General features: G+C 35.1%; 1 protein-coding gene across 2 annotated transcripts in view; it reads right to left on the minus strand.

Moving 5' to 3' along the window:
- LOC131033840 (structural maintenance of chromosomes protein 6B) overlaps window positions 1-25,984 on the minus strand; it is a 171,816-nt gene that overhangs the window by 134,557 nt on the left and 11,275 nt on the right. For both annotated transcript variants that reach the window (XR_009103688.2, XM_057965132.2), the window contains exons 4-7: window positions 18,889-19,022; window positions 18,749-18,804; window positions 16,307-16,393; window positions 15,726-16,046 (exon numbers count right to left, since the gene is read on the minus strand). Coding sequence is in view for 1 of the 2 variants with exons in the window: in XM_057965132.2 (XP_057821115.2) it covers window positions 15,726-16,046; window positions 16,307-16,393; window positions 18,749-18,804; window positions 18,889-19,022 (598 nt within the window). In the remaining variant the exon portion in view is untranslated. The remainder of the gene's footprint in view (window positions 1-15,725; window positions 16,047-16,306; window positions 16,394-18,748; window positions 18,805-18,888; window positions 19,023-25,984) is intronic.

Raw genomic sequence — 25,984 nt, forward strand, 5'->3', positions numbered from 1 at the left:
GGATGTCATTGATCTTCATAACAGGTGCTTGGATAGATGAATTCTCATCCATCATGATAGAAAACAGCATATTCTTCAGAAAGAAAGCTCGGCTCTTGTCGAACGTTTCATGAAGATCCTTCAAAAGATCCCAGATCTCTTTTGCTATTTTTCCTAAAGGCACCTGTAAGAGTTGATCATCTGTTACGGAGAGTTTGATAAGCATGACAGCCTCTCGATTCTTCACATCATGTTTGTCTTGATCATCACCTATTGTTGTAGGACAAGATTCCTTGCCCAAAACAAGTTGATCAAGGCAACGATACTCAAAGATGGTAAGCATACGTTGTTTCTAGGTGTTGTAGTTACGGCCGTTGAACTTCTAACTGTGTTCCAACATGATGTTGGTTAATGATGCCATCACGAAAATCGAGGTTGATCGAGGTCAATTGAGTGAAAGTAAGAGACAGAAGAATTTGATTGTTTTTAAATCAGAATAGAAGTAGCTAATGAAAAAACTGAAACCCTATAGGAGATTTCTGGCACGAATTCCAAGGCACGAATTTCGAGGTTTGGAAGAAACCCATAAATTAATTTTTTTGCAAACTTGAAATGGCATAAACAGTGCCCAAAAGACAGCAAAATTCCCGATGTCCACAGAATTAGCAGAAATTGCAAACTGTTTTTTAAATTCCAAGGCAAATTCGTTGGCACAAAATTTGAGGCATGGAAAAGGAGGCACCCAAAAAAATCTGAGACCAACCCAGACAAGCTCTCGAAAAACCCACCAAGAATCTGAAAGCATAATGTAAATCCGACGGCTCAAAACAAGGCACGAAAAACGATGCACCCAGAAAAATCTGATGATGACTCAATTAAGGTCTCCAAAAACCCACCAAGAATCTGCAACTAGAATAAAATTTTGACTTGAATTGAAGGGTCAAAACCCTAGTCGAACATTGCAGAAACCCTAGGAAAATTTTCAACCTAAAAAAAAAAAATCCACCCAGGAAGAGAAAAAGAACGTGCTCTTTTTTTTTTTTAAAAAAAACAATTTTAAAAAAATCTCTTCAATAAAAACTTCAAAAAAGTTTAATAACAAAAACTTTTAAAATTTTTAATTTCCATGCTCTGATACCATGAAAAATAAATTGAATGAATGATTCAATAATCGGATAATCACAGTGAGCGATATACACAAGTATATATAGAGGTTACAAGACGATGTTCTATAATTAGAACATAACATTAAAGTAAAAGACTAAAGAGCTAAACGTTAAATTAAGCTTAAAAGCTAATTACATAAAAAAAAGTAAATGACCATTAACCAAGGAACTAAAAATAGGTGACTAACATAGAATTAAATATTCTAATAGAATTTTGGCAATTAAACATGTTTTTTTCAAAAAAATTTGAAGTTTTTAAATTGCCTATTTAGTCAACTTGGCCCTCCAACCCTAAAAAATAGACCACTAAAAAGGCCAAAAAGGTAAAACACATCTCATTTGGGGATGAGACACTTGACAGTGGTGTATTGAGAACTTATTTGCTGCTCCATATATGTATATATTTTTTATTTTTATTTTTTATTTTTGTATGTTTTTGTACAACGAACCCAAAGCGAACCCGAACCCACCTCAAAATAAATTTGAACGAGTTTGCGAACCCAATTCTGGAACGGAATCTGAACCGAGACGACAACTTAGTCCTTAATTAATAAAATTTGATAAGGAGGAGAGATTTTCCACAGCAAGTCAAATCATGATATTGCTATCAAGATTCAACTGTGCAGTTTTCGAGTCAAACTCATTAACCCATATTTCATGTGTAGTGGTTCACAATAACCCATCTCTCATGAGAATGAATGGTCCACTTAGGACTCATTGTTGGCATTTCCATAAAGTTTGTTATGAGGATATTGAGAAGGTTGTTGGAGATTGTTGATATAACTGATAAAAGATAATTACTGTCTTAATAATATTGTTTTGTCATTGATGTCAAGCAATTGATTTTCTGATTCAGTATGATGTTGCCATATCTTAATGTGTATGTTGATGAGTATAAAGATGTCGATAAGTAACACAGAAAGAGTGAGAATGAAGGGGAGTCATAAGTTATTCAATGGGCAACTATTACCGAGTTAGACAGTGATGAGATTTTGTTGTTTTAATTGTTTGGATATCCTATATATGTGTATTCAAAGACTGAACAAGGAGGAGAAAAGATTTCATGCAATAGAATGAGTAAAGGTTTGATACTATACTATTTTACCGAGCAAAGAGCTAGTCAGTAAACACTAAGGATATCGATATCGGTTAAAGAAGGCAGAATGTCTACCGAGTAAAGTTCAGTATTAACCGAGTAACAACCGAGCAGTAACAGAGCGCATTGGATGAATAAATGCATTATTAATTGAAGGATACCAATGAGCTGGAGATGTATAAATGATCGGTATGTCGTGCAAGAAGTTTGTTGAGGATCTACGACAATGAAAATACAAGAGTTAGATCTACAGCGCAGATTGAACGATCATAACCTAGCACAAATACCAAGGAATACAAGTTCCAAGGCGAGATAAAACGTTTTTCAGATCGAAGGATTCAATGAACCTAGTCAAGTATGATGATCTGATGGCTAAGATTGATCATGGGAAATGTGATCAAGGAGATTAAGCGGTTAGGAATTGCTTATAAATAAGGAATTGTTGATAAACAAGTATGCGGGCAAAAATAGAAGAACAATGATGTTGCTGTAGCGGTCACCGAGCACAGAAGATTGAAGATTTGATTGTAGAACGGATTGAGATGCCCAGCAAGGAGCAAGATAAGTCTTATGACAAGATTATTTTGAGCACATAGAGTCTGCTTTAGCATTTCAGATGTGAAGTTGCAGATATATTTTATTACTGTTATTTATTTTGTAAGTGACAGGAAATCTCTTAACCGAGTGGACCTAATAGTCTTATTTGTAAATCCTTTAGCAAGGTAACATTCTGAATGAGTGTTTGAAATCCTTTGACAAGGTCACTTCTAACAAAGTGCAAGATTCTAACAGATCTGAGGGAAATCCCTTAACTGGGTCACATCTAGCAATGTGTATGTAATCTTTAACAGGATTTGCTTTTAACGGAGCATACTCTAGAAGGGTATATTTCTTAGTGGGTCCGAAATCCCACAGTGGTTTTTCCCTATTTGGGTTTCCACGTTAAATCTGGTGTTAAATGTGTTGTGATGTTTTAAGTTTATCAGTTTATGAGTTTGAATGATTTACAGTCATAGTTGCATATCAAATAAGGCTACCGAGGTTGAATCTGATGAATATATTGTAGATTATTGTTTGTAAGATTCACCCCCCCCCCCTCTCATCTAACTAACACTCATTGCATCTAGATGATGCTCACAGAGGTGAAGCATTGAGCCTTCCTGGGAGGTCACCCATCCCAGTATTACAAAAATTTGTTTGATAGTTATTAGTATTATTTTTGAAACAAAGAGTGACTAAAAATTATTATTGAAATTTTATAAAATAATATACTTTATACGTCATTGGAACATATAAGAGTCCATCACTATATATTTTTAGATAGAATATACAATAAAATTTATGTGTCCATGTATGTTATAAATAAAATAGTTCTAAAGTAAAATAAAATAACTCTTTTAAGTAAATTAAATATCTCAAATCGGTGTCTTTCAGATACATGTTTTTAAGATACTTATATAAAAGGAAATTTGCATGTTAAAGGCCATAGAACGCTTACACTAAACCAGTCAACAAAGAAGTTATTAGCTCCATATTCATCATCATGAACTTAATTTTTACAAAAAAGTCGGGAAACTTTTCTCCCTCAAAGATTTACATTACTGTAGATAAAGGCAACATATCAATGAACACAGTACAGTTAGTACAATCATGCGAGCCATTGGTGAAAGAATTTGACTCAAAAACTACACAGTTAAATCCTGAAATTTATATCATAGCTTGACACAGCAAAAAATAGGTCCTACTTATCAGCACTTACAATATTTAAGATCAGACATTCTTCTTCATCGGTAGAAATGTTAATTCTAAGGTATTAATAGACATCCTACAATTATGATAGTCTGAAAATTCCATGTATTAGGCTGTCATGTCCCCGCCATGACAACCATACTCGCACCATCTCAAATGAGAGAAAATTCTCTTGTTTCAAGACTTCACAATTTTCTATTACTCGGATCGTGCCCAAACACCAATCTGATCCTGTGTTAACACAAACGATGATATATACACAAATGACTATTAAGGAGCAGCGATTTATTACTAAAATCAGCGATAGCAAGGTATTTGTTAATCATAAGAGCTGACATAGTTTTGAGCAGCAATAATATCAATTAGTAACAACGACTATATCAAACTGAAGGCAATGGAGAAATATATATGAGAGCAATCAGTGTGTTTGGGCTTATGCTATCATAACTACACCCTCAACAGTGACAAAATTCTTTTTGGTACCCATTTTAACTAGACTCCTAGTTTTTTTACAGTGATTAAAAAAGGAGGAATAGTTATTAACTATGACATTCATAGTTATTAACTATGAAATTGTAGGAATAGGGCCGGCATTAACGGAAACAACAATGCATATGTTAACAGCAGTTAAAGACAATGGTTCTATTCAGAATAAGTCCAAAACAACAGATGAAGGCAGCAAACATGTGAACCAAGGCAGCCCTCAATAAGGAATAAACAAAAATAAACTAAAAATAATTACAAAGCAGACGTTAACCAAGATTCATGTCTCTTGGAACAATTCCCTCTTCTAAGGGATACCTCCATGAAGAGGCATCGCTATGATATAAAAGGGAAGAAGACCAGATTGATATAGGGGAGGAACTGGAGACTTAATTCGATCACAACAGGGATCATCAGAGAAGGAGTAGATCAATTATTAATTACTGGCAGATCATACTCTCTGCATATCATATTAATTTACAGGCAAATGATATAAAATTACTGGCAATCACTGGTATTACAACAAATTGGTATGCTGTGTCTTACTAATGAATTTAATACTTACAATCATATTATATTTGAAATCGATTAGGAATAAGGGGATTTGCATGGCCTATAATACAACATGTTTCATTTGATCTTATATATACATTTAATAGATTTTTGTGTTACTAATAGTGTAATCAGATCTATATAACAATTATATTTAATTTCATTAATTACTTATATAATCATCATAACAGAGAGATTAGCATATCAATGACCTAATCCTTAGTCATTCTATATTGCCCCTCATGTGTGTAGGTTGGTTTTGTTAGGGAAAGGTGGCAGTAATTCCATCCCAAAATGGGTGAGCCCCAAGAGGTGGTATGGATGGGTGTTCCTGAAACCCTTGGGGATTCCAAGAGGTGGTATGTACAGGTGTTCCTGAAACGCTTAGGCCTATTTGTGGAGATGGTTTCCTAGCGCCCTAACAACTAATTCCCCATCCTCTATTAGGGTTGATGATTAGGAAAGGAGTAAGGATTGGGGGCTAAAATATGGTAATTATCACTTGTATTATGAATATTAATTGTTCCTTAGTATTGTATAATGATGTATAATGATTTATGTTAATTACTAGGAAACAGGAAGCCTCCTAGTTGTAATGTCCCCACTTTGAATTAGAATTTAATAATAAATAATAATTACAAAATTAAATTTCAAAAGAAAAAAAATAAAATTTAAATTAATATATAAAAGAATATAATTAAAATTTAATTAAGTTAATGAATGGTCAAAGAAATGGAATGATAAGCTGTGACTCCCTCAAAAATAAGATATAAAAGGGAGAAGAGAACCTCATTTGAGAGGTGGAGATATGGATGGAAGAAAATGGAAAATAAGAAAAATAAACATTAAATCCATAAATTAGACATCAGAGTCATTTGTGCAGATCTGATTCTGAGTATATCATCGAATATTACACAAATTACAATCATCAAACATCAAACACAATCAGACCCCAAAAGACATTCAGCAGATCGAGGAAGAACTAATTCTGATAGAGAAAGGAAATCCAGATCAAACCTTTAGCCATCCAACAGCGAATACATCAAAGGAATTAATTTTCAGATCAGACTTAAAACAGCAGTCTGATATTATTTTCAGATCTACCCTTCTTAACACTCTATATCCTCAAAACCGCTTGTGGTATATATCAGTGTTCCACGGGGACGCATCCCCCCCCTTTTGGCCACGTGGTATATATCAGTGTTCCACGGGGACGCATCCCCCCCCTTTTGGCCACGTCTCCCAAGAGGAAACATCTCCGGGACCGCAGGACGGAGACGCAACGTACCCCGCCATCCCGCCACCGCTACCCAATCGCCACCGAGACGTCTCCGCATCTCCCAAGGAGATGTGCAGACATCTCCTTGGGAGACGTCTGGGCGTCTCCCCGTCACTCATGACGTGCAGACGTCTCTCGAGGGACGGGGAGACGCCCAGACGTCTCCCGTCACCCCACGCCAAATGTAATAAAAAAAGCATTTTTTTATAAAAAAGTGACTTTTTGGGGGGTTAAGGGGTAACCCTAATTGGACGTGGGCCCCACCCTTTCCCCCAAAACAACACAAAAGCATGTTTTTTTCAGATTTCACTCTCATTTTGGAAAACTGATTTTTTTTCCAGCAAGCTGAAGAGGAGGAAAAACTTGAAGAAGACTAATTGAAGGGGTGAGAAAAGTGATTGCAAGCGTGATAGGAGCTAGAAGAAGGAAGAAGAAGATTCTTTTGCATTTTGGAGAGATTTTTTAAGCACAATGTAGGGTTTTTCAACTTTTTCTTGTTTTTTTTTTGGTTTTATTTTTTGATTTTTATTGTTCTATATCATTTTTGGATTTTTTTTCCCTATTCATCTCAAAATGAGATTTGATGTTGAATCTTGAGGGCAAAATGATGAATATATTGTTAAACTAGGCTGATTTTATTTTTATTTTTATTTTTATTTTGTGAAATGCAGTGTCAATTTCACAATGAGCTCCCAAGGCATGAGTGAAGATGACATGGAAATCCATTCTCATAGTGAGAAAGATTCAGAATATGAACCTGAAAATGAGGGGGGTGACCATGGGGCTGATCCTGGAGCCCAATCTAGTTCTATGGCGAGTGCACTAGCTAGTACAGGTTGCCCTTCAGAGTTGTTGTATTAGAATATTTAATTATATTTTAGTCACCTATATTTAGTTCCTTGTTTAATGGTCATTTAGCTTTTTAGTTAATTAGCTTTTAAGCTTTATTTAGCATTTAGCTTTTAAGCTTTATTTAGCATTTAGCTTTTTTTTTTAGTTAATTAGCTTTTAAGCTTTATTTAGCGTTTAGCTTTTTAGTAGTTCACTTTAAACGACTTGTTCTTAATTTAGAACGTCGTCCTTGTGATCTCTTTATATACGCTTGTATATTGTTGAATAGATTATCCGATTATTGAATCATTCATTCAATTTATTTTTCATGGTACCAGAGTGGGTCGATGGGATTCTTTAAAGTTTGGCGAATGTTTTAATTAAAATTCATGGCCTTCTTTCAGGAATATTTTCCAGATTTTTTTAATTGTTTTTTATAAAAAAAAACGATTTTGCTTTTTTGAAGGCTTTTTGAGGGTTTCTGGTTCGTGGGCGAATTTCTTTGTGTTGGGCAGCAGTTCATTCTTTTTTTAGCATTCTAGAGATTTTCGGGCCTTCAACCTAGAGTTTTTTTTACAGATTGAAAATTTTCCTAGGGTTTCTGCAATTTTCGACTAGGGTTTTGACCCTTTAGTTAAAGTCAAAATTTTATTTTGCTTGTAGATTCTTGGTGGGTTTTTTGAGACCTCAATTGGGTCATCGTCAAATTTTTCTGGGTGCATCGTTTTTTGTGCCTTGATTTTTGAGCCGTCTGATCTATATTTTGATTTTAGATTCTTGGTGGGTTTTTCGAGAGCTTTTCTGGGTTGACCTCAGATTTGTCTGGTTGCCTCGTTTTCTGTGCCTTAAATTTTGTGCCAACGAATTTGCCTTGGAATTTAAAAACAGTCAATGATTTCTGCTAATTCTATGGGCGCTGTTTATGCTGTACATCCGACCGAGGGTTTCTGCCCTATTTTTTTTGCGTTTTTTTGGGAAAAAAAATTGTCAATATTTTTCTTTTTTTTTACAAAAAAAAAATCATGGGTATTTTTTTATTTTCTGCAAATTATTATTTTTTCTGATTATTTTCAAGAAAAATTTCAGGTTTTAAGCTTACAGAAAAATTTTAATTTCTGGGTTTCTTCCAAACCTCAAAATTCGCGCCTTAGAATTCGTGCTAGAATTCTCCTCCAGGGTTTCAGATTTTTTGTGCAATTGCTTCTATTCTGATTTTTGAATCAGATTCTTTTGTCTCATGCCTTCACTAGGTTGACCATGTTCAACCTCAGTTTCTATGATGGCATCTTTGAACAACATCATGTTGGAACACAGAGAGAAGTTCAACAGCTGCCACAACACCTGGAAACAGTGCATGTTGACGATATTTGAATATCGTTGCCTTGATCAGATTGATTTAGGCCAGACCTCGTCTTACAAGTCCTAGGGTTTTCACGATTTTTTCCTGAAAAATTGTCTGTCGGTTTTCTGATTTTTTCCACAAAAAATCATGGGAGGGTTTCATGATTTATTCCTCAAAAATTGTTCGTAGGGTTTATAATTTTCCTTTAAAAATCATCTCATCTGTAATCCGCGATATTTGCGTAAGATTTTAGTTATCTGGGTTTTACCCTTTTTTTCCACAAAAACGATGATTTGTAACCTCAGATTTCTTGGTTTTTCGGTTTTCTCCTTAAAATCGTAAATTCTCTTTCGAGGGTTCCTATTTCAAGGTTTGACGGTTTTTTCCTCAAAATCATGCTTTGTTGCAGTTAGTTTGGGTAGCACCTGCCAGGGCAAACATGTGCAACCGTGGTATCTTGCAGTCAGTTTTGGAGTTGATACTCTTCTACAAAAGGGTTTGCCGATTTTCCTCAAAATCATGGTTTCAGGTTTCAGTTTTGTTACCCAACGTCAAGTTGGATGGCTTTTGGTATTCTTGGTCATTAACACTTTTCAGATCCAGGAAGGGTCTCCACCACAACAGAGTGTTCTTTTCATTTGTGATCAAAAGAGTATCTTTTGTAGGGTAGTTAGTAGATAGAATGACCATTAAGGGAGGGTATTAGAATATTTAATTATATTTTAGTCACCTATATTTAGTTCCTTGTTTAATGGTCATTTAGCTTTTTAGTTAATTAGCTTTTAAGCTTTATTTAGCATTTAGCTTTTTCTTTTTAGTTAATTAGCTTTTAAGCTTTATTTAGCATTTAGCTTTTTCTTTTTAGTTAATTAGCTTTTAAGCTTTATTTAGCGTTTTGCTTTTTAGTAGTTCACTTTAAACGACTTATTAGAATAATATCTTTCTCTTTGTGTTATTAATGGTCATTTAAGTTGTTTCTAATTTTGCCTCTTGTTAACGATTGTTTCTTTTAGAAACATCGTCTTTGTAACTCTATTTAAAGGAGCTTTGTCTCCTTGATTAATTGAACAACATCGATTCTTTGAAATCCATATGCTTTTGCATCTGTATTATGGTATCAGAGCCTTGGTTATTTTCGAAATAATTTTTCAATTAAAAATTCGTCATGAATTTTTAACAGTTTTTTTTGAAAAATTTCTTTGTTTATTCGAAATTGCTACTTTGGCAGTTCGTTTTGGCTGCTGCTACTAGGGTTTTCTGGCTATTTGCTGCCCTCTCCCGCGACCCATCTCTCCTAAATTTCACGCAACCATGCGACTTTCCCGCCTGCAGATTTTTTTTTTTTCTGCCATTTTTGGACGAAAATCTGCATTTTCGGCTAGGGTTTTGACCCTCCAGATTCAGTCGAAAAAAAATTTTGAGCACAAATTCGTGGTGGGTTTGTCGAGATCTCAACTGGGTCGTCATCAAAAAAATTTGGGTGCTTCGATTTTCGTGCCTCGATTTTCGAGCCAGCGGATCCAGATTCTGACAGCAGATTCTTTCTGGGTTTTTCGCAAGGATTTCTGGGTTGTCTTTAGATTTTTCTGGGTCAGCCGGAATTTTTTTCTTGAAATTCGTGCCTATCGTACTTCATTTTTTTAAGTATGTACCTGCATCTGCCTCTGTTTCTGCATTGGGATTCGATTTTTTTAATTCTGTGCCAATGCCTCTTCTCAGTTTTTTTGTTTTCCATGCATTGGGAAACGTGCAAGATGGCGTCATTGACCAACTTGATGTTGGAAGGTAGTAAAGTTTTGTGTACTTAGCATCTTCTTAGTACCTCGTTTTTCGTGCCTCAAAAAGCGTGAAGATGGCTTATGGGCCTCGATGTTTGTTTCGGTTTTTAATATTTTTTTACCTAAAAAAAATTTTGATGGGTTTTAATATTTTTTTCCCTTGAAAAAATCTGTGGGTTTTAATAATTTTGTCCTAAAAAATTATCTGTGGGTTTTTAAATATTTTTTGTCCCTGTAAAAAAAAAAAAAAATCACAAGGGTTTATGATTTTTTCCTCAAAAATTGTACTTTGCTGCAGTCTGTTTTTAGTCGCACCTAGAGTTGTGCGAACATCTGCACTAGTCTCTTATTTGCAGTCTATTTTCGGGCATCTTGCTCATCTGCAATAGTTTGGAGGGTTTGCCGATTTTTTCCTCAAAATCGTGACAGTTGTTCTTGGTGTGTCTCTGGTTACAGGGAGGGACAGTTCTCCAACATCAGGTTGGACGGTTGGTGTTGTTTTGGGTATCTCCAGAAGTTCTGCAGTTTCTGGGAGGGTTGGTGGCAGACTCATCTCAAGTGGCAGAGTTAGTGGCAGGCTCTTGTCTTCTGTTGCAGCATGTTCTGAGAAGAAGGGGGCAACCTTCTCTGTTATTTCTCTTGGTAGTTAGAACGATGACCATTAAGGGAGGGTATTAGAATAATATCTTTCTCTTTGTGTTATTAATGGTCATTTAAGTTGTTTCTAATTTTGCCTCTTGTTAACGATTGTTTCTTTTAGAAACATCGTCTTTGTAACTCTATTTAAAGGAGCTTTGTCTCCTCGATTAATTGAACAACATCGATTCTTTGAAATCCATATGCTTTTGCATCTGTATTACGACTTGTTCTTAATTTAGAACATCGTCCTTGTAATCTCTTTATATACGCTTGTATATTGTTGAATAGATTATCCGATTATTGAATCATTCATTCAATTTATTTTTCAGTTGGCCATATGCTAGGGGTCATTTTGATCCTAAGTCTCCTCTAAAACAGTTTGCTTCACGAATATCAATACAAGGCACATCACATTCAAGTGGGGGAACAAGGAAGTGGACGTGCAACATTTGTGACACTGAATGGTTTGGTAGCATTAGTAGGGTGAATGCACACTTTCTGTTTTGGAGAGGAAAAGGCGTGAAACATTGTAAGTTTTTGGAGGAAGCTAAAAATATACAGTACAGAATTGAGTTTAAGAGGCTTTGGGGGGTTCCAGATGACACAAATATTTCAATGCCTACTACTTTGTTTGCTAGGGCAGCACTTCAAGGCAACCAGAATCTACCACATACTGCCGCCAGGGCTGGGAAACGTAGGTTGCAGACACCACAAAGCAACCCCATTGCTGATATGTTTAACGTGCAGCTAAGAGATGAGATAGATGAATCCATTGGCAAGTTCTTCTTTGCCAATGGCATTCCATTTCATGTTACACGATCTCCTTATTATAGGGAGATGATGGCTATGGTGGCCAAGGGAGGACCATCTTATGTGCCACCAGGGGAGATGAAAATGAGGACCTCGATCTTGGATAAATGCTATCCCAAGATCAATATTTTGATGGAGAAGATGAAGGCATGTTGGGTGGCATCGAGGTCCAGCATAGTTATGGATGGGTGGACGGACATTAGCCATCGTCCACTCATCAACGTCATGGTCACATGTGCAGAGGGCCCATACTTCCTTAGAGCAGTTGGTTGTACAGGGCATCGTAAAGATGCTGATTTCCAGTTTCAGGTCCTCAAGGAGGCTATTGAGGAGGTTGGGCCACAAAATGTGGTCCAAGTAGTCACAGATGCAGCCCATGTGTGTAGAGCAGCAGGGAGACTCATTGAGGCAGCCTATAGACACATTTGGTGGACCCCATGTTGTGTGCATGCCATGAACAATGCACTCAAGGACATGGGGAAGATTGACTAGATTAGAGGAGTGGTCACCGATGCAAGAGATGTGCAGATGGTTATCTGCAACCACCACACTTCACATGCACTCTTCAGGACCTTCGCGAAGAAGGTGTTCTTGAAACCAGTTGAGACTAGATATGCATCCTATTTCATTCTCTTGGAGAGAATGATTGAGTTGCAAGAGGCATTGCAACTCATGGTTATGACTAATGAGTGGAATAGGTGGGTTGAGGCCAAGACAGAGCAGGGGAGAAGGGTGAAGGAGATAGTGAAGGGTGATGTGTTTTGGACTGATACGAAATACATTGTCTCCATCGTTTCTCCAGTATTCCAGGTGATTATATATGGGGATGGGGATGCACCTAACCTTGGAGAGGTGTATGAGTGCATTGACTCTATGCTTGACCAAATGAGGGTTGTTGTGCGAGTGAAGGACCCCTCTCTAGCATTCTACAATGAGCAAATCCGACCTATCATTCAGCGTAGATGGGACAAGTTGAACACTCCTTTGCATATGGCTGCCTTTGCCTTGAATCCTAAGTGGTACAAGGCTAGACCGGGTAGAGTGACACCTATTCAGGATGATGAGGTGAAGACGGGTTTCTTTAGGTGCATAGAGAATATGTTTGATTCCAGAAATGCTGGCACAATGCGCACTGAGTGGGGAAGATTTGCCACTCTTAGAGGTTATTCAGATGCGGCAAAGATGGATATAGACACTATGGCACAGGAGGACCCACTATTGTGGTGGAATTGTCATGGCCCAAAATCTTTGACCACCACTCTAGCCATCTGTCAGCTATCCCAGGTTTTCAGTTCTTCAGCTGCTGAGAGGAACTGGTCTACATATAGCTTCATCCACTCTCTTAAGAGGACAGACTTACCTCTAAGCGAGCAGAGAAGCTTGTGGTTGTACACAGTGTTTTGCGTCTCATGGACCGCAAGACACTTGTGTACAAGGAAAGTCTAGCGGCACGATGGGATGTAGAGCCAGAGGAGCCTTCACAGATTGATGAGGATGATCCTACCACTTCAGATGCAGGGCTAGTTGGTGCGAGCTTGAGGGACCTTGACCTTCAGGAGTCCAACAGTTCCAGTGAGGAGGAGTTCGCAGATGATTAGAGGCCTCCATTAGCTACATTTTGTCTTTGACTCTAGTCTCTTTTGTAATGCTATTGCTACACGTATTTGTATTTGGCTACTCATTGTAATGATGAATCATGTAATCATCTTTATTATTATAGACTTTGCAATGGCATCAGATATTCATATTTTCGTTTTCCTTTTTCGATATAATAGAAATCTCCAATTTGACAATTTCATTTGTCAAATTTTATTTAGCATTTAGCAATTACTAATCTAAGTAATCTTGGTATTTCCTATAGTTTCATTTGAAATCTAATTCTTATATTGTTATACTGTCATACATCTTTTCAAAACTATATGAGCACCACCACCCCCCCGTCGTCCCCAAACTTAGGCCCTTGGTCCCCCCGTCCTGGAAATGAGTCCCCCCGTCCCCAACGCCTGTTGAACATTGGTCTATATATACATATTGCTTATGCATAAATAGATATATGCTTAAGTGCATACTTAAATATAAGATATGCCTGACTTTTTGAAATCCATCTTGTAGGAAGGGCCTGGGGTGTAAGAGGAGGATTATAAGAGAGTTGTCTAAGTAGGCCACCCTAGAGTTGACCACATAACTGGCTCCTATGGCCAAGAGGGCTCTGATAATCTACTCTTGGGCTTAGATACAACCAAGAAACCCCCTTACATCCTCCGTCCATCTCCGCAATGATAGCACTTGTTGTTAGGAGGATGAGATATTGATAGGGAAAGCAAGTACAAGCAAGCCACTAAGTAAACCACCTTGGTGGATGTCCTTATTGACTGCCCACCGAGGCCAAGAGGACTTTGGCATTCACTCCGCTCTTGGGCTAAGTGTAGAAATACCTTCGGGTGGACCTATCATGTTTCTTCCTCTGAACCCTAATGTACTTGTATAATTTGTATACTTTATTGATAACATATGAGTAGGAAGTGATATTGTTATGATTGTAGGATTCAAGTTCAAAATCACATTATTTAAAGAGATATTTTACTTGGTAAGATGTAACCCTTACCCTAATTTGTTGCAATTGCGATTTTAGGGCAAATTAGGAAGGGGGCATTACATAAGCTGCTAGTGCTGTATTGAAATCTGAAAACACATTTTAAATGGTTTGATTTTCTTTATGCTCGATTCCATTTATAATATTCATATATAATCGTAATGAAAATCAACTAGTATTGGCACTGCACATACTAAGGTTATAAACTTTATCTTTAACCTAGTTTAACGTATTTTCCTGAATAAAGTCTCTTGATTTCAAACCCAGTTCAAGACAGGACAAAGGACCGTAGTCCCTATTTCAATTACCTAGTTTGAGGTAAAGCCCAGACTAAAGTCTCTTTTATTTTTAACCCAGCTCAGGACGGTGCCTGAGAGTGAGATCTCCTATATTTTATCAAACTCAAGGTAATACCCAGAAAGATGTGAAAGACATCTCTAACATTATAATTCATTAAAGCTATATTTCGTAAGGATACACATATATAGGCAGTTTGTTAGAATTCAATATCAATAAGCCTACTAACAAGCATGTTATATTTCAGTCATATCCTGTGCTAATCCTTACAGGTTGTTTCTTGAACTACATTAAAACTGAACATTTTTAGATATTCAATTTTTAACATTGTATTCAAATATTGGAGTAATGATGACCTATTATGCTGCACATATATAAATGGAACCCTCAAGTAATTTTATGTTAATTAATAATTTTTCATAGTTCACAGGATTTGTATCTTTTACTTCTGGATTCAACTGGGACTGTGGAAATCTAATCTCTTTGAGTTCACAGGATGTTTTCACTCTCAAATCTCTTATCAAGACACTTCCCATTTTTCCTTCACCTGTTACAGTGCATCTCCTTGATGTAACTGCAAATAGTATTGCGGTTGCCTATCTTTCTCTATTAGTGTAACAAATTTTGTGAATCACCAATCATAACACTAGCAAAGCTACATGATTCAACGAAAAGCATAAAAAGAGGTAATGGATCTATCACAGAGAAATGAAAACAGATTAGCAAAGAGTGTTATAATTTAACAGCCTAGAAGAACTATAAGTAATTATTGACATTGTTTACTCATAGTCCCAACTCCTAGTAGGCTAGTAATGAGTTCTCACTTTAGCATATAAAAAAATTCACAACTTTTGAAGATTTCATATTTACTAATGCTGTTTTATAAACCAAGTGGAAGATTCATCAATGTTATGAAGCTATATTTTATGAGCTTGAGTCTCAAAATCATCAAGTTAAAAGAAATAATATGGAAAAGAATAAACTGAAGTCAAAGCTACCGTTCAACAACTTTTGCAGCATTTCAACACTTAAAAGAAAATAGATACAACATGCATTAAGGAATAAACAATCATTCCAGTTTAATTTTTATATCTAAGTTAAGTATCTGTGTTGTCAAATGGAAAAAAGTACCTGCTTCTTATCGATTCTCGCTTGAACTGTGGGTATGCGACCTTTAAGCTTTTCAAGCCTAACAGTCTGCTGTTGAATTTGCTTATCTATTTCATACACCCAAGACCATGCCAATTTCTTCTTCAATGGCTGAACTTGTTGTGACATTTTTTCAACATATTCCATGCTCTTTATCTTGTCCTCCAGTTCTTCTAATTCTTTGACAGAAGGTCTTATTGAAGCTTCCAATTCATCAATCATGGCACTCGAAGCATCAAGCTGATTCCTAATATTTTTCAATAGATCATGCACTTGTTGTAATAGCGTAGCCTTGAAGAAAAACTGTAAAAACAACAGTTTAAAGCTTTTTCAAACAAACCATACCAAAAAAAATCCTGTTAAGCATCAGAAATACATTGCCAAGCAAGATTCTAAGCAGTAAACATTGTGTAGAATAATATATAAAGGAGCAATATTTCAAGTCCTTTGACCATATTTCTCAAATCATTTACCAAAACTTGCCAGTATATATAGTTAAAAAAAAAAATAGAACCATTTAAACATAATATATAATAAAATATCATGGCAGATTTTTGCCACACCTTAAACTTTTCCTTATCATTTCCTGAGTGCAGGAACTCCCGGCTTTTGTCTTGAGTCATAATAACACATGGATTTTCCACGTCGATCTGTAATGGTACAATTAAGATACATAAACACAGAGCACCAATGTGAAATGCCATATAGCTGCAATACAATAATAAAGGATCTTCAAATATCAACAAGAATAAGAGAACCTTACAAGACTAGTCTATGAAACAGAAAAAATGTTATAAGATTCAAGAAGCAATAAGTGCATAAATAATGTAAATGTTGGTTGAAGAACGTTGCAAAAGCAGACAAGAAAAAAGCATTCTAATATGAAACTACATCATTTGAGGTAAGCCTTACAAGAAGGCAAAAGACTATCAAAACTACATCATTTAAGGCAAGTTTACCATCCATTATTTATTAGAATAAGTTCCTTTACAAAAAAAATTGTTTTTTTTCAAAGTTTCAAATAATTAGGTAGGATTTTTTGTTTGATTTTTGTTTTATGTTAGCACTTGCAGCTGTATTTTTATCTTTCAACAAAAAAAAGCAAAGAGCGGTAGTGAGGGCAGTATCAGTAAAGAGGTTCAAATTCAATATAGAGGCCATAGAGGTACTATGGAGGGGTTCTTCTGGGAGTGGGGGTGTTGTCAGAACTGTGAACTCAAATAACCCCTTTGAATTCCCTTTTGAACTCCTCAAAACTTACGCAAAGACCATAACTAAGAATTAAAAAACCTTTTTACAATTTGTAGTAACCATAGACAAACACAAGAAAAGAATTCAAGAGGAAATAGAGTAGGGCTATGTCATTTGTGCAACAAGGATTATAGAGACAGCTACACAAAGAATTGCTCTCATCTTTTGTGCATAAATAAACAAGAGGTTAAAGGCTGTGAAAAAATAGTCCAAGGTGAGAATGCCAACGTGACTACATAACCTACTATGTCATTACATAACCAAACCATAGATGTCTAGAGTTAAAGAGGAGAGGTTGTTGTAAGGATGTTCAATTTTCAATCATGAGAAGTGTTTAAGTCATCTATTGCCCATTTCTTCTTCACTGATGCCATATTATTACATGTGGCACATTCTCCCTACTTCAGATAAACGTTCAAAGATGAAATTGTTGTTGGTTTCTCATTTACCCTCTCTAGAGAGTATCCTAAGGTGATTCCGTCTTTTATTAATTTTTCATTGAGGACCTCTAGTTCCATTTCAACTGCACCTTTTTCCTCAAAAATGTTTCTAAACACTTCTTTCTTCCATATTCTAAGCTTGTTTTTCAGGAAATCTAATCTCTTGAAAATATAATACCGCAATTTTTTTATATTATTGTAATATTACTGTAATATTAGATAAATTACAATATATTTAATGTTTTAAGATATATTATTGTAATTTATTTAATATTAATGACTAAATTAGGTATGATAGTAATATATCTTAAAATAAATAAATATTCTTAAACGAGCTAGGACATGCTTTCACCCAAGAGCTTCATCATCAAGGATGTCATTGGCTACATTTGATTTTATGAAGGTTGACTTTGTCCAAAGTCACAAACTATATTGTAATTGACATTTTGTCAACTGTCGTGATCTACTTATTATTTATGTTGTTGTGGTATGTTTTGTGCAATGTAATCAGCGATATGAATATAAACAACGAAAATCTATTTCCAACAATTCATGTGTTGAAGTCTCTATTTTATTTGTTTACAATATCTCATTGCTATAGAAATGCACTTAAATATATAAAAAAAAAAGTAGTTTTTGATTGTTTTTCTGCAATTTTTTTGTCTATCTGACCTTAGTAAAACTAAAACTATGATCTACAAACCTCCCTAAGTGTTCTTTCCATGTTCTAACTCTACTACAAGAAATCTGTGCAAAATACAAGGAATTTATGTATTTACGGGTGAAAACTACAAGATCTCCATCACCCATACAAAACTACAAAATTCCTAATTTCATACCTAGATCTCCATCAACCATACTTTCTTCTCTAGTGTCAAGACTTACTTTCTCATGGTTAAAAGAACTGTTTGAATGCATGACAATATATATTCCTACACGTATAGGATACACCCATTTGGGTTTATCTGCCCCTAGTAATTTAGAATCTTTTTTTCTACTCTGAGCTTGTAGCTTGTAGTATTTTTACTCTTTAAGGGTTGGAATTCCTTTTTGGCTCTCACAACGCTATTGTTGTTAGTTGTCAACTCTTGTCCACATGCTTGGTTGACTTTGGACATTAATTTATCTGTTTTTTTTTCTCTCCAAGCATGGGATGCTAGTTGATATTGATTAAAACCAAAAACATGGGCATTGTATGATTGATAAAAAATACTACTGCTAAAATAAAGATGAGACTTTTAAGACATACATACCAAATGAGCTCTTGAATTATCAATATAACACAACAAAGAAGAAAAAATAATAGTCACTTACATTAAAATGCTCCACAAGCTCATGAAGTTCATCCCGCTTTTGGGTAACTCTTTTACCTGCAATATATAAATCATAAAATGGAAGGATAAACCAGAACATAATCACTTTTTATGCCAATTTGATTTTATCGAAATTCAAACCTTGGTAATTCTTTAAAGTAGTTGTACTTGAAGATTCAAGTATTCTGCGTTCAATGATTATCTTATCTCCATAAACCTCATGTTTGAAAGCATCTTCACCTTCATTCTTCAATTCCACAACAACAAGAGCATAACTGCAAAAAGATGAGCCCAAAGTTTAACACTATCGAAGAAGTATTTATTGATAATATCACAAGAAGCACTAAAAAAAATGGCAGTTAAAAATTATTCGACATAAGATTAATGTAATTAACATTCATTCTTTGTTTTATACGATTTAACATGTATACAGTTCCTACAATTAAAATGCTTTATTCATTTAGTTCAATTTACAAAACTTAAAGTAGGCTCCACAATTGATTTCAAAGTTATATCATTATGCATACTATACATCAGTTATAATGTATGTATTTGCAGATCATAATATATCTTAAGTTCAATTGCCATATTGTGGAACACCCAACAGTTAACATGACTACTGCATCACTTGCAGGTAGTGGAAGCAAACTGAAAAGTCTACTGATGACAAATATGAGAAATTTGTGTCAAAAATCTCCGCATAGACGGCTGACAAAAAACAGATGGAGGTCTGATATCTGCTGTGGGTGATTCCATTACAATTAGGGTTTTATTAGTTTAATTTTTCTATTTTGTGTTTCATGTATTTAATTTAAGGTATGAGGTTTTCTATTATGTCAGAATTTTCAATATTATTTATTTAGCAACTTAAAAAATTAAAAAAAAAAGGTCCAAACAGTTCTGGTCAGACCGAAGAGTTCTAGACTAAACCTCATCCAGGTCCAGCTAAACCATCCTGTGCACGAAAGTGACAAACTCTTCAAGGAAATGGATCATGAAATTTTCGTGAGGATAACAAAACAAAACAGACAGATAACCACCTAATTCGTTATACATGCAATAATAGCAGCACTGGATATTATAGTAACTAGGACACCTGAAAAGGTTTTTCTTGGTCTACACTTCCCAGAAGGAACAGACACAACAGATCATGTCACTTCACAGAATTTCGTTATCCATCTCAGCTTGTAACTGGTGGCAGTGTACCTATTACCATCGACTATCCAAAGAGGATCCTCCTGTGACCAATCATGATGGAGATGATCATATCAAACGACATAAGTGATATGAAGGAGAGCAATGTATGTGTGTGTGTGTGAGCAGTACATCTAGATTAAAGGAAGAAGGTTCGATGTTGCATCCAAGTATCATTTAAAGGAAGAAAGTGTAGAGTTGCATCCAAGCATCATTTGAAAGAAGAAGGTGTGGCATTGCATCCAAGGAGCATTTGAATGGAAGAAACCAATTAAAAAAGATGTCAACAAATTGAAGAAGCAAACTAGTCATAAAAAACCAATAAAGTTGACTCACTGTGAAGATAGAGAGATAACCATTTCTAAAGAACAAAGTGCCTGTGATGTCCCCATCTAAACAATCAAAATATGATAATGCCCGCTCTAAAATAGAATTTAATAATAAATAATAATACAATTAAAATATAAAAAATATATATATAACTAAATAAATGAATAGAATGAACTAAAAAAAATCTTAATAATAATAATAAACAAGAATTTAATATATAATTTATATTTATTAAATATTAATATTAATTTATTATTTATAATATAAATTTTACAATATTATATTATTGACAAAATCACAATATAAATATAATAATAATACATTATTGCAAAAATAATATTATAAATACTGTATTATTAAATTATTGATAAAATAATATTATAAATATTATATAATTAAACCATCCAGTATCATGAATAAGTGTTGATCACTTTGGGTAAATCGAAACTAAGACAAAGATCAATGGAGTGACTAAGTGAAAACTACTGTATGACTAGCAACCCATACAAAGCGATCGATTGACAATCATCAAAATTATTGTAACAAATGATTAGTACGATATTCATTATGCAGAAATCGTATATTCAGACAGTGATATTATTCATAGTGATGATCAACATAACCAGCGGTAAACACTCTCTAATGGTTGGGTCATGGGTAAGTTTATGTCCATGATAAGACAGATTAATAGCAAGATCGGAGCAGGTTTGACATCGAAAGAATAAGAAGTTTTTAAGACTACGATTGCTAAGGTGTGATACTACCCAGGCCCGATCAATTATACATCAATGGGAAGCAAATTAAGTTTGAAGTCAGCAAGCATACTTGAAGACAACATATACAAGAATGATCGACATCATTATGTTGATTTCTCATCGAACATTATCAAGGCCAGGAGTAATAAATGGATAGTGATGATTACTAAGGATGAATAATACTATAGTCAGCGCTTGTTATGAGAAGAATACCAATGGTAATGATAGTCAATGATGGTGATCAATTCATGAGGACAGCAATTGGGTAGAAGACTAATTGATGGTTTTGAGATGATTACGTTAGCAATATGGAAAGGTGTGATTAGTTAAGTTTGACCGAATATAAGAAGAGATGCAATTTGTTTATGTTGTGAAGAGATGTAATTAGGAAAGGATATGTCCTTTCATAATTCAAGAGGTGCATCCCTTCTATCTAGCAGGGTATAAGAGGAAGATCAAAATCATTCATTTGGGGATCATCGAACATTTCTTCTTTTATATATATCCAATATTGATCTGCTCTTTAAGCACATTGCCTCTCAGCAAATCAGAGGCAGACATTATCAAGATTGTAAATCAGACACGGTCAGCGTATTACATATACATCAAGATCAGATCAGACAGCAATTTTCTTGAATCATAATATCAGACCCTCTTTGACAGAGAATTCAGATCAGTTATTAATCTCGCCATTTCTATTAAAATATGCATATGTGTTCAAATGTCAAACCATTTCTAAAGAAATATTTCTTTAAGCAAACTGACAGTGATTTCCCTGTATTTGCAAGCTTTAGTATTTGCCTAATCTAGGAATATCAATAAGGGGACATCACAGTGCCAACTATGATATGTCTCTCAATCTGAGGCAAAATCAGCCATGGATTTGAGTCTGTCAACATAGAAAGCTTGAAGATATTCTCAAGGCGAAGTGGCTAGGTGACAAACTCGGCATGATAGTTTGGACCCTCTCAAAAGAAGCTCAATTTATATATACCAAGCTAGATCCCCAGATCTCTGACTCATACAGTAGATTAGATTTAATAAATGCAGTGTTATCTAAGAAATACATCTGAAAGCATTAGCACAATGAGACAAGACCTGGTACATATCTGTGCAAACATGCCAATTGTTGGCAGACTACAGACTAAAAGACGAGCCGGTAAACTAAACATCCATGTGAGTGTAAGTGTAATGTCTACCTATTTTATCTGTTGCCCCATCTTATTAAATAAATGATTAATCATGTGTTGATCATATTGCTTGGGTAAGTGATTTAATTGAAATGAAATTATTAAATGTGAATCCTATGACATTGAGTGATTTTGCCATTCACCTCAGCTAGTGTTGCATATAGGGAAGATGTGCCTAATGTTTGATTGAGGTGTGCAGGTGCAAATAAAATCCCAATAGTGCTTAATTGGAGATGGTGTATATGCTTTGTATACGTATATAAACTCATCCTACTCAGTATAGAGTAATAGGAAATGTGAAATCGAAACCCATCAAACCAATATCCAAATCAGTCACAATTATAAATCCCTGAAGTGTTAGAACTATAAATGTGTCTTTCTTGGGTGACTTTATTTGATTAGTATTTTAATGGTCACTAGTGTATTTTTTGCTTTATTTAGTTTTCTATTTTTGGCTTCTACTTTTAGAAGCAGTTGTTTCTTTTTAGAAACATCGCCGCTTGTAATCGCCTATTTAAACGGCTCTACAATTGAATAAAGTCATCCGATTGTATATTCAATTAATTTTTCATGGTATCAGAGCGGGTCGATGGGGTTTGTCAGAGTTTGGCGAATGTTTTGATAAAATTTGTGGCCTCCTTTCTGGAAAGTTTTTCCAGAATTTTTTTAATTGATTTTTTTAATAAAAAATCGTTGGTGAAATTTTGAAGTTTTTTTTGGGCAGATTTCTTTTCCAGATTCAATCGTTTCGTGGAATTTTTTTCCAAAATCGCATTTTTTTCACGATTTTTCTTGGCAAAGTTTTTTCTTTCCCTGCGACTGCGCGGGGGTTCTGAAGCAGTTTTTTTCCTGTGTTTTCCACCAACACCCTCCATATTTGGCGCGATTTATTCTAACGCGAAGTTTTCCAAAAAAATCGGGGGTTTTTTTTCCGGCAACATTTTTCCAAAATCGCAATTTTTCTTAAACACGATTTTTGCAATTGTAAAAATCGAGTTTCTGTCCACGATTTTGCTCACTAATGGCCCGCGATTTTTCTCTGCGACATTTTAGGTGATTTTCCTTGTGTGCAGACGATTGAGTCTTCTTCGTGCAGCGACTAGGGTTTCTACTGGCAGCGGGATATGTTTTTCCGACACCACATTTTTTCTCTCGCGATTTTCTGCATATTTTCATCAGGTTCTTTGGCATGATTTCTGCAAAGGTTTTCCGCGTTTTTTGGGGGGGTTTCTACAAGCCACGGCCTCTGCAAATTTTGGTTGCGTGTTTCGACTTTGGTGTTTTCTAGGTGCAGTTCTTGCAGAATTTAGGGCACAAACCTTTATGCTTTTGGCTACTGTGTTTTGTTTCTGCTATAAATCTGAACTAGGGTTTTTTAGATAATTTTCTAGGTTTTCAAAACATTATTTCTAGATTTTGATTATTTTTTCCACAAAAATTATTTTTGGGTTTTAGTATTTTTTCCACAAAAAATTATTTTTCTGGGTTTTACCGTTTATTTTTACAAAAACGATGATTTGTAAATCCAACTTTTAGGGTTTTCACGATTTTTTTCCTGAAAAAATGTTTGTGGGTTTTCTGATTTTTATGCCACAAAAAATCATGGGAGGGTTTTGCTTGATTTTTCCTCAAAATCAGGGAGTGTTGTTTTACCACGCGATGTCTGTGCTTTTGCCGCGTGATGTCTACTATTTTACCTCGCAATGTCTGGTGTTTTGCCACATGATGTCTAGTGTTTTACCGCATGATGTCTAGTGTTTTACCGCATGATGTCTGGTGTTCTACCGCGTGATGTCTAACGTTATACCACGTGATGTCTGGTGTTTTACCACGTGATGTTTTGGGTCTTGCAGCACAACGTTTCAAGGTTTTTACCATTTTTTTCCACAAAAAATGATGATTTGTATCTTCAGTTTTGGAGGGTTTGCCAATTTTTCCTCAAAATCATGGTTTCAAGTTTCAGTTTGGTTACCCAACATCAAGTTGGATGGATTCTGGTATTCTTGGTCATTAACACTTTGCAGATCTAGGGAGGTTATCCGCCGCAACAAAGTGTTATTTCCGTTTGTGATCAAAAGATCTACAGTGTTTTTGAAGGGTAGTTAGTAGATAGAATGACCATTAAGGGAGGGTATTAGAATATTTAATTAGTATTTTAATGGTCATTCGTGTAATTTTTGCTTTATTTAGTTTTCTATTTTTGGCTTCTATTTTTAGAAGCACTTGTTTCTTTTTAGAAACATCACCACTTGTAATTGCCTATTTAAACGGCTCTATAATTGAATAAAGTTATCTGATTGTATATTCAATTAATTTTTCATTATTTATCATCATTTTGTGTATTTGCTTGGTATATACAAAGGATTAGTAGTCTTTGTCAAAATGCCATTTTTCTATTAGATTAATTGAAAAGAAACATATTTGATTAGGCAAGTAAAGTAACTTTGAGAATATTGCACTTTAGGAATGTTAAGTTAGAAAATATTGCATTTGTATGTAAAGTAATTATTTGACTTTGCTAGTGAATTGGGAAATAGATTTAAATCAAAGTTCAAAATGTCTCTTAATAGGTAAAAAGATTGGCAATGTGAAAAATATGAAAGGTAAAAAAATATTTTACTTCTAAATATTTTGGCTTATATTGAAAAGCCTTTCAGTATGCATCTTGTTGTTTTTTAAGTTTTTGGGGAGACAAAAAGAGCATGATACTTACTACTTAAAACCCTACCTTTGATTGAAGTGCTTGGAATTGATTGGGGATTTCTCAGAACTGTTTGTAGTTTGTTTAAAGCTTGGGGATTGTATTGAATTCTCGCTTGGGTTAGACGAAAAAATTGCAAAGAAAGAAAACCCCCTATCCAAAGCTTAGGAGCACGACAGTTTCCTATTTATTAAATTATGCATTTTGTTGTTTGAATCTTAGAAGCCATGCTTATACCTTAAGTAGTAAAGCATATGGCCTTGCGTTGGGAGCACTTAAGTTCAATATGGGGGTGGTTTTAATTGAATAGCTCAATCTAGTTGTAAGTTTATTTTATTTTGAAAAAAAATCATTATTTCCCTATTAATGTGACCCTCTTTCCCAAATTTGTATGTGATCATAAAAAATATTGGGTAGATTTAAGCCAAATGATATTGTTGAAATTTTATTGGGTAGATAACTTCCGCATACAACCTCCTTTTGACGCAATTCAAGCTACGTCAGGATCGTGTCAGTGAGCTCTACGTAATGGGGCCATTGTAATATCCCCCTTAATTTTTCCCATTTTTTTTTCCACAATTACATTCAACACAACACTTGTTATGGTTAGGAAATGAAAACCAAATGCTGCTGAAAGTAACCCTTCGCTTTCTGATCACCGAGAGCCCAATATGGGAGGGTAAGAGCATACAGTGTCGAGGGGATCGTTAGATGCCAATAACTTAAAATGATTACAATCTTCGAGCGGCAAGCCAACCCCTTCCGCTTATACAGCAAAATAATGGAAACAATGCAATCACTTGCCGGTAAACCAGCCAAGGACAAGCTAAAGAACTAAAGAATGCAATCACTCGGCCGCTTGTTCAGCAAGAGGACTAGAAATGAAATACAAATCAACTCGGCCGCTTATGCAGCGGGACAGTATTACAATATCCAAAATAGGCGGCAAAGCCAGCCTCTTCCACTTATGCAGCGGGACTTAAAGCAATAACTCAATTAGATGGTTGTTAGTACTACTAACCAGCTTACAATGCATAATATGGATTACAAACTAAGAGAAATCACTA

This window comes from Cryptomeria japonica, chromosome 9 (assembly GCF_030272615.1).
Source record: "Cryptomeria japonica chromosome 9, Sugi_1.0, whole genome shotgun sequence".
Taxonomy (NCBI): Eukaryota; Viridiplantae; Streptophyta; class Pinopsida; order Cupressales; family Cupressaceae; genus Cryptomeria; species Cryptomeria japonica.